This window comes from Micropterus salmoides, unplaced genomic scaffold (genome assembly GCF_014851395.1).
Source record: "Micropterus salmoides isolate LMB-PRFRI ecotype aquatic unplaced genomic scaffold, ASM1485139v1 Ms_hic_scaffold_21, whole genome shotgun sequence".
NCBI classification, from domain to species: Eukaryota; Metazoa; Chordata; class Actinopteri; order Centrarchiformes; family Centrarchidae; genus Micropterus; species Micropterus salmoides.
Window position 1 is genome coordinate 23848869 of NW_024041262.1, and position 16665 is coordinate 23865533.

The 16665-nt window shown below is 39.8% G+C and overlaps 2 protein-coding genes across 3 annotated transcripts in view; both read right to left on the reverse strand.

The window, feature by feature from the left end:
• fmnl1b (formin-like 1b) overlaps positions 1-16665 on the reverse strand; it is a 66943-nt gene that overhangs the window by 38301 nt on the left and 11977 nt on the right. Inside the window, exon 2 of one of the 2 annotated variants that reach the window (XM_038735745.1) lies at positions 5143-5311. In XM_038735745.1, coding sequence (XP_038591673.1) covers positions 5143-5301 — 159 coding nt within the window. In that variant the 5' untranslated portion in view covers positions 5302-5311. Of the gene's footprint in view, positions 1-5142; positions 6022-16665 lie in introns of those variants that run through there. The other variant, XM_038735744.1, reaches the window with a different exon arrangement.
• ccr10 (chemokine (C-C motif) receptor 10) lies at positions 8908-15615 on the reverse strand. The gene is made up of 2 exons (XM_038735746.1): positions 15441-15615; positions 8908-11753 (listed from the first exon to the last, which is right to left on the reverse strand). The coding sequence occupies exons 1-2, from the start codon at positions 15463-15465 to the stop codon at positions 10660-10662; spliced, it is 1119 nt and encodes a 372-aa protein (XP_038591674.1). The 5' UTR covers positions 15466-15615; the 3' UTR covers positions 8908-10659.

Sequence of the window (16665 nt, forward strand, 5' to 3'; positions counted from 1 at the left end):
GAAGTTTCTTTTTTCCATCTTTCTTCCTCTGTCTCAGTCTGTACACAGATCTATAGAGGCGCATTTACAATTCTACCCACTGCCGCATTCCCTGTTGGGAAATATGCAAAGTGTTATGTAAAACATTGAGGGAAAACACAGTGCTACACGTAAAACCTAGATGTGACTGAAACCTTTGAACACTGTCATTATCAGAGTCACTGTGTAGATTTCTGTTGCTTTGATATGGATTCTGTCAGTCTGAAAACACTGCAGACGGCACTGTAATATGCTCACAAAGAAACCCCCTGACCTATATCCTTATATCACATGCAAATGTGTAAATGTGGCTCTCTGCCATTATCCACACCTGTGAGGGACGTCTGACACTTTCTCTCCCTCTTGTCCCTTTGAGCCTCTGCAGAATCAGAGCAGTGACAGTTTGCAGCATCCCTGCAGCCGGCTGGTTTGTATGCAGACGGAGTATCTTCTCCACTTAGCACAGGACATTTGCTATGCAAACTCAGCAGAAGAAAGGAGGCGACTGGATGAGGAGTGTTGGTGGGAGAAATGATCTATATTTGGTGGGATATAATGGTGATGAAGCAAAAAGCTTGCTGTTAGCACCAACAGAATGCGTTCAGCGCAGGGTGGGGAGGAGAATCTATTTCAGCTGCAGCAGAGTTTGCACATGAAAGGCTGCATGTGGCTGCACATTCATACAAACACACACTACTGCACCTACACACACGCTCAGGAGGAAAAGCCTGCAGCAGTTGGCGCAAGACGTTAAGTCATTGCAGTGGTCATCCCACGACCTGACTACATCCTACAGACATGAATCCTTCCACTGCAATACAGATTGAATCTACTCTGTGTACAATATAGATATTGTGTATTGGTCGACCGATACGGGTTTTTCAATATTCCATTATTCCATGCAGAGTACAATCTGATTTACATGTTATCTTAGCCACTAACCTGTTTTTATAGATGAAAATTCTATTAATTAATGAAATAGAAAAAATATTATGCTGTAGATTTTAGAACTTGGGTATGGTGATTCCACTGTCTCATTCTCTGCATTATAACAGTATATATTGAACACATGATGGTTTTAGATTAGATTTGGTGTCATTCAGAATGGGAGGAACTTTTTCATCACCTTCCTAAAACTCAGAAGGGGGAGCGCCAACATGGTTCCACAGCAGCCATGTTGACAAGGCTGCCTGCAGATGTGTCCGCAGACATTTTATTTTTTTACATCAACCTTCCCCGTGGGTGCAGGTATCGGCCCCTGTGTCCAATTAATCTGTCTATCACTACTCTGTGAGTAAACCCTTCATGCAAAACAGTTCAAGTTATGAGACGAGATGTAACAAATGCAAAATTGTTTATGACTTATTCAATGTGGCCTCTTTGACTAATGACACAGTTTCACGTATAATGTGAACAGACAGGCTGTGTTTCAAACTAGAATTAGACATTTGGTCTGTGGCTGCTTTTCATGGTTCCCGTAGTTCTAATGACGGGAAATCTTAACACAATTAAATTTCACACAATGTTCTTCCAGCTGGTTTTCTCAGGTTGGAGTGGAAGAGCGTGACTGGCCTTAACAGAGCCCTGACCCTCAACACATGCTACACCTTCGGGATGAACTGGATCGCTGACTGTGAGCCAGTCCTGATCACCCAACATAAGTGTTGGACCTCGCACATGTTCTTGTGTCTGTTATAGCAGCAGATGACCGCCCATGGTTTTTGAATGAGATCTTCAACTACCACCTATGGGTGTCCACATACTTTTGGCCACAAAGTGTTATTCAGCTCTGGATGACAAACCCATGCAAATAAAGGATTAATCAAATGACTCAACAAATCTCTAAACTGCGCATGATGTGTCACTTTTCCAAGGTAGCGCTGAAGGTCTACTGTAAAGCAGACGTTTTTCTACGAATGGGCGCCTGTATCGTTTGTCTTGTGCATGAGTGATCCGACACACATTCCTACCAATGCTTGCACACTATTCCACTAATCTACAGGTGGCTGTAACAATATATGCAGCAATACACCAACAAAGTCAGGGAGGAAGAAGACTACAAGCAAGTAAACATAGATGCTAGATGTAAATTACTTCTAAAAAAAAAAAAAAGCATGTTTTGTGAGGAACAAAATTTATTCAGCAACACGTGTTTTGAGTAACAATGGCTGTTAACATGACTGTGACTGAGTACAATCATGTAGCGAATGGAAAGAGGTGTCACCCCACTTGGATTCGCACACAGGTCTAAACATGCAACCAAACAGTGAGCCGTGTGACGGAGTACTGTCTGCCATACCAACAGGTGGGTAGACTGCTCTGTCTCTTTGCTACAATGACTTGTTTGTTTACCAGAATGATCGTCTGGAGAGAAGTGCTGAATAAAACAGTGAGATGCGGATCAGTATGTTCAGTTCCTAATTGTGCATCATTTTAACACTGTAAACTGAGAACATGAACATCTCGGTCACGTCTTTGATACAGCTGCGGCGACTTTGTGGCTTTTAATGACCTGATATGAAGGATACGTTTTACAGTTACACACAAGAGCATTTCTCAGATTTCTCGGACTATTCAAAACAGTTTTTGCATGAAATTAAAGACAATTTCAATAAAATAAAAGCATTTTTCCAACCAATTTCATACCTGAAAGTGTGGCCTTACCTTACTGTCTATTTTTTAAGGGGAATTTTTGTTTTCCCTTCTTCCCAACAAGTGAATGTTTCGCACATGAAAGATAAGATGTAGGGAGATAAAAAAGTATGTAAGTCAGTGTGAAACATTTCTACAGTCCCTTCTCCAACATGCTGTTAAACTGCGATTCAATTCCCATCGCCTACATTTTTAAGTTGAATTGATTTGAACATAATCTTAAGAATCAAGTTTAATTAAAACCAGTACATCTGATTCTGCAGATTTACTGAGTTGTCCTCTAAATATCAAAGAAATCAGCTGTCAAGTTTCGGAGATATCTTTTTGACAGGGAAACAAACATTAGCTCGTCAGCAGAGATAATTAGAGGTTTGGTTCTGTCCTAACAGGAAGTGATTTATGCTCATTGATTGAACTTCCTCATGGAAGGGAGCAGCATCTATCAGGGCTTTAATTGATTACCATTCACCTTCAAGAGGGTAAGAGGGAGGCTGTTTTTCTATAAGTATGCTCACTGACAATAAGCCTCAGGTCTGTTTGTTAGTTCATGTTTCATGGCATCACAGATCAGCCTAACATGTCGTCACATTTCATCGTGCAGCTCAGACACTGTGACAATAATGCTCAGAGAAGAACGACAGAAGGAATGCAGTAAATCATACAGCAAGTCGCCCGGCTACATGTTGTACATAGCTGCGTTTTTCCATTTGTCTCTGCCTTGTTTTGTCACCACATAGGCATGAGCTCAGTTTGTCACTGACCATGTTGTAACATCTCAGTGAAGGAAGTAATGGAGAGACAATCGAGTTATGGTGGAGGAACGCTGGTTGTTGATGATTTTGTCACTGTGGCTTTGAGTCCGAGTTGTGGGGAAGACCATAATATTTTTTTTTTGGTTTGGTTATATATATTGGTTAATATATTTTATATTACAGAAATCTGAAGCCGTTTTCACAGCAAAAGTGTAATTTACAAAAAAAAAAAACAACACAAGTACAACCATAGTTCACTTAGGCCACTCAGCTAAAGAAAATACTATCTCCAGTTACATGACATGGTCAAAAGTATGTGGACAACTGGAAAGTACACCCATATGTGATTGGAAGTCATATACCAAAACACTGAGCATGAATCTGCTGCTATAACAGCCTCCACTGTTCTTTCAGACACAAGAGCATTACTGAGATTGGACATAATAAACTATCAAAGCAGCAGAAGTAAAAGATCAGATGCATATACGTAGGACTTTCTATGAGTGGGTGGTTGTTTCCTGCTAATGGTTTCACGCTACTCCACTGATCTACAGGTGGCAGTAACGCGGCAAGAAATGCAGCTAAAGCAGTGAAGAAAAGACTTCTTGCTAGTGAATTTGAATGCAAACAACGCAGGGTTCAAACTTTTGAAAACAATCAGACTTGTAATTGTTTTATGAGGAACGAAATGCATTGAATGTGTTTGTTAGATCTTAAGGATTCACCCACAATGTGCCTTGGTGAGTAACAATGACTGTAAACATAACTTTTGTTTACAGTAAAACTCCACAGAGCCCCTTTCAGCACACTACTCTACTGCACTTGTGTCAATATACAGAGCATTTAGTGCCTTTAACGTGTATCGACACTAAAATAGTCGCAAAGGATATGTAACAGTAATCGAAGGCAATGACAAACCATGTTGTCCTGCCAACAGTGGCGTCAGAAAAGACTCGTTTCTTTATTTTCTAGTTTAACTAAATTTGGAGGACCTGTCGTTGGGTGATCAGGTCTGGCTCACAGTTGGTGTTAAGGTCTATCTCGAAAGTGCTGGATGAGGTTCAGGTCAGGGATCTGTGCAGACTAGTGAATTTCTTCCACACAAAACTGGAAAAACATTTCCTTATGGATCTGCCTTTGAGCACGGAGGTTTTTTCATGTTGTTAGTAGGAAAGAGACAAACTCAAACTGTTGACACACAAGTTGGAAGCACACTATTGTCTCAAATATCACTGTATGCTGCGGCATTAGGGATTTCTCTAGTTTGGGACCAAAAAGTATGTCATCAGGGGTGTCCACATACTTTTGGCCATATAGAGCGTGAATCTTTGTAACATAATATTCTCTAAAAGGTAATCCAACTCTTAAAAAAAAGAGTGATTATTTATATACAGGATGCTCTAAGTTACATTTGAAGCTGTGAAAATGTAAAGTTTAGTTGCACCTTTTATTAACTTGTAAACAGATCTGCCCCCCCCCTCCCCCCGCCTCCCTTCCATCATCATTCATCCTCCAGCAGACCATGCAGTGAGCCTAATGCTGCAGTAAGCTCCAGTATAAAGGACCTCTTATGTATCTTTCTACAGTGGCATTGTGTACCTGGTACTGTGATAAGCTTGTCCTGAGGACGTGCACATTTCCAACATATTCCAAATTCTTTGCCTTGTGCATTTTGCTTCTGTGTAAAAGCTGACATGTGGCCTGACCTGCTGCAACTCACCAGCACTGCACTGAAGCGTTGCTCCAGCTCTTCTTCAGGTGGCATCGGGAGTTTTAGCCCCACAGTTCGTTTCTGGGAGCCTGTGGAGCCTGGAGGGGCAGACACCGTCCTGCTCTCCTTCCCCTGGGGTACCTCCATGCTTCCTGCTGCATTCCCCATGATTGGATATCTGATAGATCCAAGAAATACACATGCAAAAAAAAAAAAAAAAAAAAACTGCTCCGGGAAATCTGCCTCAGCTAAAAACAGTGCTAAAAAGGTCAGGAATTGAAAAAGTATTCTGTATCTAGTTATTCAAAGCTAAGTGAGAGGCTCTGTGAGGCACTGGCCTGTGACCTTTTGTTATTTCCATGACCCCAGTCTGTTCATGCTGAAGTAGCACTCATAACACGTCCATATTCTCAAACACAGCGAAAAGCAGCGGGATTAAATCCACCCCTGCCTCTCAATAAGATCCTGATGCACTATGAAACCCTAGAAAGAGGGAAGGGGATATCTTGAGAGTGCAAGGCAGAGTGACAGCTGAGCGAGTGAAAGAGAAAAGGGGAGGAGGAAAGAGTTCGGAGCCTGTAGCTCTGCACACAGGAGGAGGCTGCAGTAAGAAGAAAAAATTAAAACAAGAAGAATAACAAAAGAAAGGTTTCACTTCTGTGTTTCCCTCTGGACAGGTGAGGCGAAAACTCTGGAGGAAACTACTCCAAAAGCTGCAGTGCTCCCAGGTAATGAGACTTAGTTGGGCTTGCAGGTAGTCTATGGAAGCCCTCCATCTGCTGTTGGATTCTGGGAGTCTCTGGGCCTTTGATCTCCATTTCTAGAGGAAAGCGAGGAAAAGAGGGAAAGGCAGAGATCCAGCAGGCAGCCGCTCTGTCTATCCGAAAAGAGACAGAAGGCAGCAGAGGAATCAGCTCTAACAGCGCAGAGCACAGAGATCTGAGCTCTCTGGGTCCTAATGCCTCCATGTACGAGAAGGCACATATTCCTTCAGCCAGCTACAGAAATCTATAGCTGACAACTTTCTGACACAAACTGAGCAATATGTTCATATGCTAAACCAGGAATTAAAAAAGGTTAAATATGTTTCTATATTTTTCTTATTCTCAACAAATCCTATAAAATCACTAACACCAACGATCCAAAGCCATCTTCTGAGCACTAAATGGGTATTAAAACTGAAATAGTTCCCAATCAAATGCACTATTTCCTCCTGTTTGAGTAACATCTGTTTATTATCATTAAACTAGTTTGTCTGCTGCCTTGTTGTTTTAACATGACTTTATATTCTTATTATTTAGTTGAGTTGCAGAAGGCAACACGCTGAGACATTCCCATAGTTTCTTTTATACTTGCAAAGCTATTGATTATATTGTTTTGCTCTTTGACTTGGACGCTGCCTCCTGACAGGAAGTCGGATTGGCTGATCAGCTTCCTTGACACAAAGTAAGGTGGCATCAGTTCCTTTAGCAACCCACAGTTACCCACGACATTCCTCGCTGTGGAGATCTCCACAGACTTTACCATGTATCTTTGCAGAGCCACAATTCAAACCTTCTCTGTTTGCAAAGCTTTTCATAAATGTAGGATTGTTTTGTTTGTTTCATAAAATCTTAAGTTTTTTGTGACATTGTCAGAGATGTCTGAATTCAATCAATCAATGTTATTGTTTTAAACCTGTGCTTTTGCTAAGATAAGTCAAAATGTCTGCTGGGAAAAAGGCGTGTTTTGTATTATGTATGAAGTATTGTTTGGGCCTAATGATTTTATACGATAATGTGAAGTTATTCTTATATAGGTCAATAAACGTGGTGTCCCTGGGTTGCGTATAGGGCAATTCTTCAATTTGAATTTATCATTATCACTGTTATTTATTAACAGTCCTTACACAAAGTGCAGGACATGAGTTTTCATTCAAATACATCATGAAGTTGCTGTAAATGAAAGCTACAGTAGGTCCAGAGCTCAGAAATCCCTCTGTGATCAAAGCCTCATTTATAACAACATGTTGCATCATCAGAAACTCTCATTACCACCCTGCGTCCTAACAAACCACAGCTGTAACGTGGCTGCTAAAGAGGATCACTCGCTTAATCAGAATCATAAGTTGTGTAGCAGCGATGACGCAACTTTTTTTCTCAGAGAGGTCAGCAAGTTGTTGGTTACAGAGTGGCTGGAGTGTTACTGGAAGGTGGAAGCTGCTGTTAATAAATAATGAGTCACACTGATACCTGCACGTCAGGCCACGGGCCACAATGAAGCGTGGAGGAACTTTGTTCACGGGGTTTTGCTGCGAGTTCCAATTTGAATAAATGCGATGAGGTGATCTTTGATGTGAGGTTTCTAACAGGAAGTGAACATCATTCCTTATTCTGGGTTTTTTACTGGAGGTGTGTACAATTTGAAACTGGTTTCAAGTTAGCAAACTACCATAAGACAGGAAGGTGTTGGATGCAAAAAAACAAACAAAAAACATCTGCACACTTATCGCCATCACACCACATCAATTATGTCGATTCTGTCAGGAAGACTTTAACCAGAGGTCTTTATATTGTGTCACGCAGTCAGTTAGTTGGTTCACATACCTCGATTTGCAAAAAGTAAATGCTGGAAGAAAGGCTGAAGTTATTAGCCAGTTACTCAATCAACAGAAAACCAACTTTTTTGATAAGCGATTAACAATTTTATTTATTATAAATGTTCTAGCTTCTTAATTGTGAATCTTTGCTGCTTTTCTTTTTCCTCTTATGTGATACTGAACTGAATATATTTGTGCTTTGGAGTGTTTGCCCAACAAAAACAAGAGACTTGAAGACCTCACATTGGAAACTGTGATAAGCCATTTGTAATTAGACAGACTCCTTTACCATTTAGTCGAAAAAATAACTTGCAGATTAATGGATAAAGAAAATAAACTTTAGTCGCAGCCCTATCTAGAGAGCGTACTTGGCCTGATAACCCAGTTTCCACTTAATTCATTTGAATCACTGAACAAATCAGTGATGGTATTTATTCATGATAGCACTGTGTGGAAGTGAGCGTGTGTCCGTACAACATGCGTGCACTCTTTGTACTCTGTTGTCTCTAGGTCTTAAATGTAATTAATTAAAAAGGTATCTGGTAATAAAGATTACACTTTGCAGTGAAACCATACTGGATTACTGTTTGTCAAATTTATAGACTAGTCCACGGTGTCTCTGCATCAGGCTGACATCTAGTGTTCACAACATCACATTACAGCAGGAGCACTTTTTATTTATTATTTATTTATTTATTTATTTTTTTACTGCCACAACTGCTCATTTCATACCTCAGTCTCTTTGGGGGTTTTCATTTATTTTAAACTAGAGCTGAACTGTGGAGATGTGATGGACCCTGTAAGATCAGGGTGGACAAAATCCTTTAAATTATTTTGATATTTTATGATCATAAAGGTAAAACTAACCAGAGGTGTTTTATAGATGGGTTTCAGTGCTAAAAGCACAAGTCCTTTCACTGCATTTTCAGTATAAACACCTTTTGTTGACACATACCGATGTGAAACTCACACTTTCAAGCCTCAAAACAACTTCCGGTAGACAGACATGGTTCCAGCACAGAGAAATGAGAAAATAAAAGTAGCTTTTCTTTTCCCACTTCTCTATATTGTGCTTAACTTAGCATTATTATTGGTTTACTGTTTATGTGCATGTTACCTACGTAAACTTTGATGATAGCAAGGTTAGTGTGTCTGTGTGTGTGTGCGTGCGTTTGAAATGCACTTGAGTCTTTAAGTTATTAAATGCATCAAAGTTTAATCTTACCAAACAAATGAATAGAGACAATAATAACAATAAACTTTTGTAGAGCACTTATTAAAAACTACTACTTCACAGGGACTTAAAAGACAAGATATCAATAAAAGTCAATGAGAAACAAAATATGACATAATGTACAGATAAAGGGTTAAGCAGGAAATTCAGACAAACAGGATAGCAGCTCAGATAAACTCAGATAACGCTTTCCTGCAAGAAATTCATTTTCAGGAGGGATTTAAAAGAAGACACCGACTTCGACAACCTGATTTCCTCATGCAGGTCATTCCAGAGCTTCAGGACCTGATGAAAATTCAATTCAAATTTTATTTATATAGCGCCAAATCACAACAACAGTTATCTCACAGCGCTTTTCATAAAAGAGCAGGTCTAGACCGTACTCTATGATGCTATTTACAGAAGCCCAACAGTTCCCACCAAGAGCAGCACTAGGAGACGGAGGCAAGGAAAAACTTCTTTTTAAAAGGCCAAAAACAGCTTTAACAGTAATCAATAAGATCTCTAAACTCAGTGTGATGTGGGCCTACTTCCTAGTTTGGACTAATAAACCGGCAGCTAAGATCTGCACAATCTGTAAACGGTTCAGTTTTTTGATTTCGACATGAGACCAGGCTGTTGCAATAATGCAGGCAAGAGGAGATAAAGGCACGTATAACCGTTTCTACATCTCTGGCATTTAAGATAAATCTTATCTTAGAAATATGTCAAGGGTGGTAGAAGCACCTTGTATTGTTTTGAAGAAAATAATTATAAGAAACTTGTAATAATGATCTCTGGCCACGGTCTATTTAGTACCAAGTGATACAAAAGTGTGGGGGGAAAAAAAGTCTAGTTTTTGTTTCCGTGTCAGGGTTTGGTTAAAAATAAAGTCAGGTTTGGGTTGAGGTTAAGATTTAAATCCAGTTCAGAGAAATTACAACAATATAGCAAATATTCATAGGCCACTCTCTTATACACTGACTTTACAGACAATAGATTCAAACCCTGGCCAAACAAAAATAATATCCAAAAATATATACAGTATATACAGAGACTGAGAACACTCCTCAGAGACACACTTTCCTGAAAAAGCCAAATCTGAAACACAACCTGCAATCAAAAGGTTTGAATTTGACAGCAAAAAATTCCCCTCAACATCATGAAAGCATTTAATAGGATTCCAGTTCCTTGAAATAAAAATAAGGTGCTGCTGTTTTTATGGGTGCAAATAAGGTTGTGGTGAGCGTTACGAAAGTACGTGACTGACCATCTGCCTTTTTGTCACTTGACAGCTGAAATAACAAATCTGGAATTGACAAACAAAGTGTGACCAAATACTGTCTTTGTGACCGTTTTTGGCCGTAATGCCAACGTGACAAATTATGACTAGAGCTGGGTATCAAACCTTAAGACTTCTTGCGTAACACATGAAATGTGGCAACAGCAATGTGTATTTAAAACTCATGACTGCAACTAAGCTCGGGACAAATGGGTTACAAGTGAATAATAAAGAAACATCACATAAAAATTAGTTTAAAATATAGCGGATGTAGTATTTACACTGGTACTGAAACAATTCAACTGACCGACAGCCCCAATGATTATATGCATATCTTTGCAACTCATTGTTATTTTTCAGTCCACTGCTAACTATACACACCATTTACTGTAGGGATACATGGATACAAACAACGCAAAGCGGACAGCAATTTATAGTGCATTCCACAAAATATTATTTGGTTCCTGAAAACTGAAATTTGGTGGCAGGCACTGCGTCATTGCTGGAGTATGTTGGAGAGTAAGCTGAAGAGTTGGAGATGAAGCTCGCTCTCTGTGGCACCAGCTTGAGCCCATGAGAGCAGCTTGAATCATGGAGGAGCCTCAGTACGTCGTTGCGGAAGCGCACGCCTACCAGGGCGTACAAGATAGGGTTGAGGCAGCAGCGGGTGTACGCCAAAGTGCAGGTGATGTACTCCAACAGGAGACCGCAGAACTGCCCAGCCATTTTCCATGACAGCACCACGGTGTACGGCAGCTGGAATACCAGAAAAACCAGCACCAGAGCCACCATCAGCTTCAACGTACGCTGACGATGCCACTGCTTCCCCCGCCGATTTGTGTGCCCTCCCCACAACACGTGAGCAATGCAAGAGTAGCATGTCACCATAATGAAGAGGGACAGGCAGAAGACAGCAATGATTGCTCCATTGGTAGCCATTTTGACACTTCCGCTGTTAAGCATGCCGCAGTATCCCTCACTCACCCCGGAGAAGAGGATTTCAGGCAGGCTTAGGAGCACCGCAACAACCCACACCCCTACAGCAGCTACTTTCCCGCCTGTTAATATCTGATCGCGTAGCCTGAGCATCTGCTGGGCTCGTGCCACCACCATGTAGCGGTCAATGCTGATGCAGGCCAGCAGCATAAGCCCACTGTAAGTGTTGATGGCGTAGCATGCACGCGTGGCCTTGCAGAGGGGAACGGTGAGGATCCAACCCAGGTGAGTGTCGACGGCTTGTAATGGGAGCGTGAGGAGCAGGAGAAGGTCAGCCAGCGCCAGGTGGAACAGAAAGACGTCGGTCATGGAGCGAAGCCGGAGGCAGCGGTAGAGAACAAAGGTGGCAATCACCAAGCAGTTTCCCACCACGCCCAGCAGGAAGATCAGGCAGAACACACAAGTCTGGAAAATTTTGATAGTGAGCTCCTGTTCACCTGCATCACACCAGCCAGACTGTTCGTAATCGTATGTGGTGTTACTCATATTCATGTACGAGTCATTGAAGTAGTAATAGCCATCATCATAGTCCTGGCTGATGGGGTCCATTGCTGGTGGGGACAAAAACAAGAACAGTAAGCAATTTATCTTGCAATAGGAAGGGTGACATTTATAAAACTCTCCCATGACTAAAATCTATACCCATCTCCGCAACTTCTCCGCAATGTCATGAAATTTGCTGTTACTTTTAAAGATGTACAGACATTAAAAGAAGAGTGGCGGAAGTGAAAATGAGTGAGCGTTCTCTTTACAAGGCAGCTGTTAAAACTGTATGAACATTTTACAATTATAGAACAATGTTTGAAACTTTTTGACTCCTCCTCTCCTCAGACGAATCTTAGCGTTGGTGATCAAAGGATTAACAGGATGAATAGTAACACCTTTTCGCGCCACATTCAGGTCAAGACTTTGGTTAATGACCAAATATTTGCAAAACGAATGATGTTCTTATAACTGTGTTTGGTGCTAAATATCATTAAGTTACCATTGTCATTGTGAACATGTTAGCATTTAGCTCAAAGTACAGCCTCAGGAGCATTAGTCTTGTTTACAGACGCACACACACTGCTACAGACGGATGGATTAGCATCTTTTTTGCATTTCGAATCTGGGAGGATGTGTGAACGATGTAAAAAAAAATAAAAAATGTTTTTACAGCTGAGGAAATGTTTCAGTCACAATATAATTATTCTCCAATCATGTCATTTCTGAACTGCCACTTCAGAAAACTTTAAGATGTGAGTAGCAGCTGTCATTTAGTCATTACTTTAACTTTCTAGTACATTTACAAAAGGAATCACCAGTCTACATACTCCAAAGAGACAGAAATGTACAACTGAAGACTTAAACTTATTTGTTACTTTTTAGTTATTGAAAGTAGTAGTTTGGGCCTAAGAGCAGCCTAGACTGCACAATAAAAACCTTCTGTAGCTTTTCTGCAATGAAAAGTATGAGTCATTCTGGGCTTCTGTAAAATTCCAGAGAGACCAAGTTGCGTGAGGACTAGCTTTTGTTCAAAAATAGTGTTCTCAAAGACCCCGGCCTGGGTTGATTTTTGAGCAGAATACTGTACTTCATGTCACGATATCAGGAAATACTAACTCCTTCACAATCAGGCTGAAAGTGAGAGAGAGCAGCAATGTTCCTCTGTTTGAGTAAGCGGCTGTGATATTTTAGTCATTTTGCACCAGCTTGCGTGACACTGGCATCAGGTCGTTGGCACAGGGGAAATCGTGGGTAGCTTGAAGGTCTACAGATCAGTCAGTGTCGCGTGCTAACAGCCTTTATAGGCAGTTCCAACAAGCACCTTTTATCATTTGATCTCTGTAACTGCTGAGGCCACTCACAATATTAAATTGAGCTATTTTTGTGTGTATGTCTTTTCTTTCAATCTTCTTTGATGGTGGACACAGACATGAAGGATTTTACCTTAAAAAGGTAAGAGAAAACAATTTTGTGGACAGTCTTGTGAACAGAGCGGCATTATCCGAGTGGTTTATCTGATGTCATTTTCTTTTAGTCAGGAAGTTTATTTCTTTTGACCAGGAAACAAACCTAACTGGTTATCAAAAGCTGTAAACCTCACATTTGTGAGGCTAAATTAAATTAAATTTGTAATTTTCTACTTTATGACAACAATAATGAACGGAGCAATAACTTAGTTTGCAGTTAAATGTAGACTCGGACAAAAATGTTTTTTTAGTTGTAACTTCACCTAAATATAAGTTGAAAAGCATGAACACAAATTATATATAAAATATTAATTGGTATATTGTTCAGGTAGCTGAAGGGGACAGGAAATGTCTCCTTGCAGAGAAAATAAATTTGAGTCATGGGAGGGTTGTTTCCTAACGAGCTGCAAACTGCCGAAGATTTGTGATTCACATTATGATTTAAAAACTGCTCTATTGACAAATCTCTTCAAGTATATAAACGCTCAGAACAAGGCTATATTTCTGCTGTGCAATTTCAAGTACTAATAATAAAAACCCTTAGAATCATAGTCCTCAACGATGCACCTTTTCGGCGATGGGGGTGGTGATGGTGCAGTGGATAAGATGAGCGGCTTTGGTGTGAGAGACCCGGGTTCAGCTCCCCTGTGACCCATCCACCCATGTGTCCCTGAGCAAGACACTTAACCCCTAGTTCCTCCAGAGGCGTGTGACCTCTGACATATGTAGCAATTGTAAGTCGCTTTTGGATAAAAGCGTCAGCTAAATGCATTAAATGCAAATACCTTTTTACACTTGGGGACGGGGTGTCTGTATTGCAGCTGCCGTTTATGTAACATACAATGTGATACCACCTCCTAAGAAATAATATGACAACACTATTGATTACGCAAATATAGTATTTCATACCATAGATGATAAAAACTAAGCTTAGATGACAACAGTTTAGAGTTTACTGTAAATCCAACTTGCTCCAAAGATCAATAAATGAGCGCCATTATTTCTTAGTCCACTATTATTTACAATAGCATAAATCCTATGTATTTACATTTTCATTATTATTATTATTATTATTATTATGCAGATGACAGTATGTTGTGTGTACACTTTTACTCATGCTCTGACTGAGTCAAGGTCAAGGTCTTTGATGCTTTCCAGATATCATCTCTCGTCATAGACAGTATATAAAAAGGGTAGACGACACGAAAAGTGAAGCCAAAACATCTTGATACATAAAAATTACTTGACAACCTAACCCTTGGCATTATCACGTATTTTATAAATATTTTATCTCTATTGATGATTTTTTTGAACAAATTTTTATTTGCAAATGCGTAATGGCCGGTACAAATACTACAAATGCTTCGTACACACACACACACACACACACCATAAACATTTGCATCAAAATCTCTAAACAAGGACGGGTTGTTTTTTTCTTGTTGCCGTTTCAATGTTGGTTGTCTAATTGGCTGTCAAAGTTTTTGCTAAATTTTAAGGATTGCAAACATGTTCTTTGTAATCAGGTCATTTTAATGAGATCTAATCTAGTTTATGAATTGATTTTAAAATTTTTAAACAGCATGAGCTTGACTGTGAATATTGTCTATAGTGCATATCTAGCAACTTTCCTTACTTACTTACTGTTTGCTTTAACAACAGACTACTGCAAATTATTTGACAATATCAGGAAATCTGAGCTCTTTTACAATCAGGTTGAAAGTGAGATCATCCCTTGCAACCACATAACTGCTGCCTACTCAGTTTGAGTAGGCAGCAGTTATATATTTTAGTCACTTTTCACATCTGTGGAAGACGATGCTGTCAAGTTGTTGGCATGTGGGGTCTTGTGAGCAGCGGTAAGATTAACAGTCACATGTCAATATCATTTCTCCTTTCCACATGCTGTGGAAAATCCTGTATATTAAGCACTAAGCTGCGCCCAGTAACCAAGCGCAGGCTGAGTGTGTGATGTTCCCTGCCAGTAAATAGTTGGTTCATGTTACTTTCTCATCTCTTAATCTTAATACTTAATATACAATGTTGTTAAAAATAGTTAAATACATTTTTTTTTTTACAATAAATACAAGGCTTCAAATAACCCCGTGATTGGCATCAATATCCATCTAGATGGATCTGTATAGACAGACATGCATACATATATACACATTTTGCTTAAACATTTCTATACTTCCTCTATAATTGTACTAAATTTACTGGCCAAGCTAGAAACAGTCAATCTTCTTAAAAATTTAAATTTCTATTTCAAAACTCAAATGTTCTTACCTGTAATGTTTGGGGTGCTAATCATGTCCTAAGTCCTCCTCCTTTGTGTGTGGCAGATTTGAGATGCAGGCACTCTTAAGAACAAGCCTGCGGGCTAAACCTTAACCACCTCCAGCCAATGAAACCATCTGTGTTTTGCTGACCTTGCCATACCCCTGAGTTGGTTGTTTTTGTCACCAGGACACACTGAAGGATGTGAGAATGAAACTTTGTTGATGCCTGTGTAGAGCTGTCATACCTCTGAGACTGGCTGTGGGTTAATTTTTTTTTATGATCTACCTTTTGTATTAAATCAATAAAAGTTTACACTGAATCCTGACCTGCAAAATGTTGTCACTGCAACCATAATGCATATCTACATCACTAACTGCACGTATACATTTAAGGTTTTTTAATCCACGTGTTAATACTTTTCATTGGACGACATTTTCCCTTTAGACATCCCCCCCCCCCCCGTGGATAAAATCCAAAATATGTCCTAATAAGAGGAGACAAAAATGCACAGAATTTGCTCACAACATCAAGCTGTAGGTTCAACTGACAGACAAACGAGTGCATAAACACATCTGGGTGTGCCTGTTGGCAGGTACCAAAAACCACTTCACAACCTTTGCTTGACTTCTTTTGAGGTTATATGATCGTTTGACAAGTCATCTAGCCATGGAAAGGTCTAACTGATCAAGTCAACCTCTGGAGCATCACTTGTCAAACTTCCCTACAGGGGGAACTTGATTAAGCAATTTATTGTTTAGTGTCTGATGTCAAAAAATGGCACAGCTTCCCCAAGTCCAAGGTGGCGTCTTCAAATGTCTTGTTTTATCACACCTAAAGTCCAACACCTAATGGTATTCAATTTGCAATTACACAAAACTGGGATAACCAGAAAATCAACAAAATAGTTGCCCTTTAATTTTCTTCTGATGAACTAATTGTTTGAACTTACACATACAATTTCATTATGTCAGTATAACTTTTAAATCCCTCTGAGAAATGAGTGTCTACACAGTTTGTTTGTTTTGCAGTACAGTGCATGATACAGGAAACCAGGCTTCTTTAGATCAGAGTTGATATGAGGAACTTTTTAAAGCTAATCTCTAATGTTATCTGGTGTTATGGTTGTTCAACTATAGGTGTGAAACCTATCTAGCATGGCCTTACAAATAAAAATGGAGATGATTTCTAGATGGAAGAAATGACCTCTGGTCTTTTCATATAACTCAGTGGT

What these genes read in the sequence shown, in the direction of transcription:
- ccr10 (XM_038735746.1), bottom strand. Translation starts at nt 15,465, where the DNA reads ATGATTAGCACCCCAAACATTACAG. An exon ending in TAGCACCCCAAACATTACAG is followed by an intron (nt 11,754 to 15,440) that starts GTAAGAACATTT and finishes TGTCCCCACCAG; the next exon opens with CAATGGACCCCATCAGCCAG.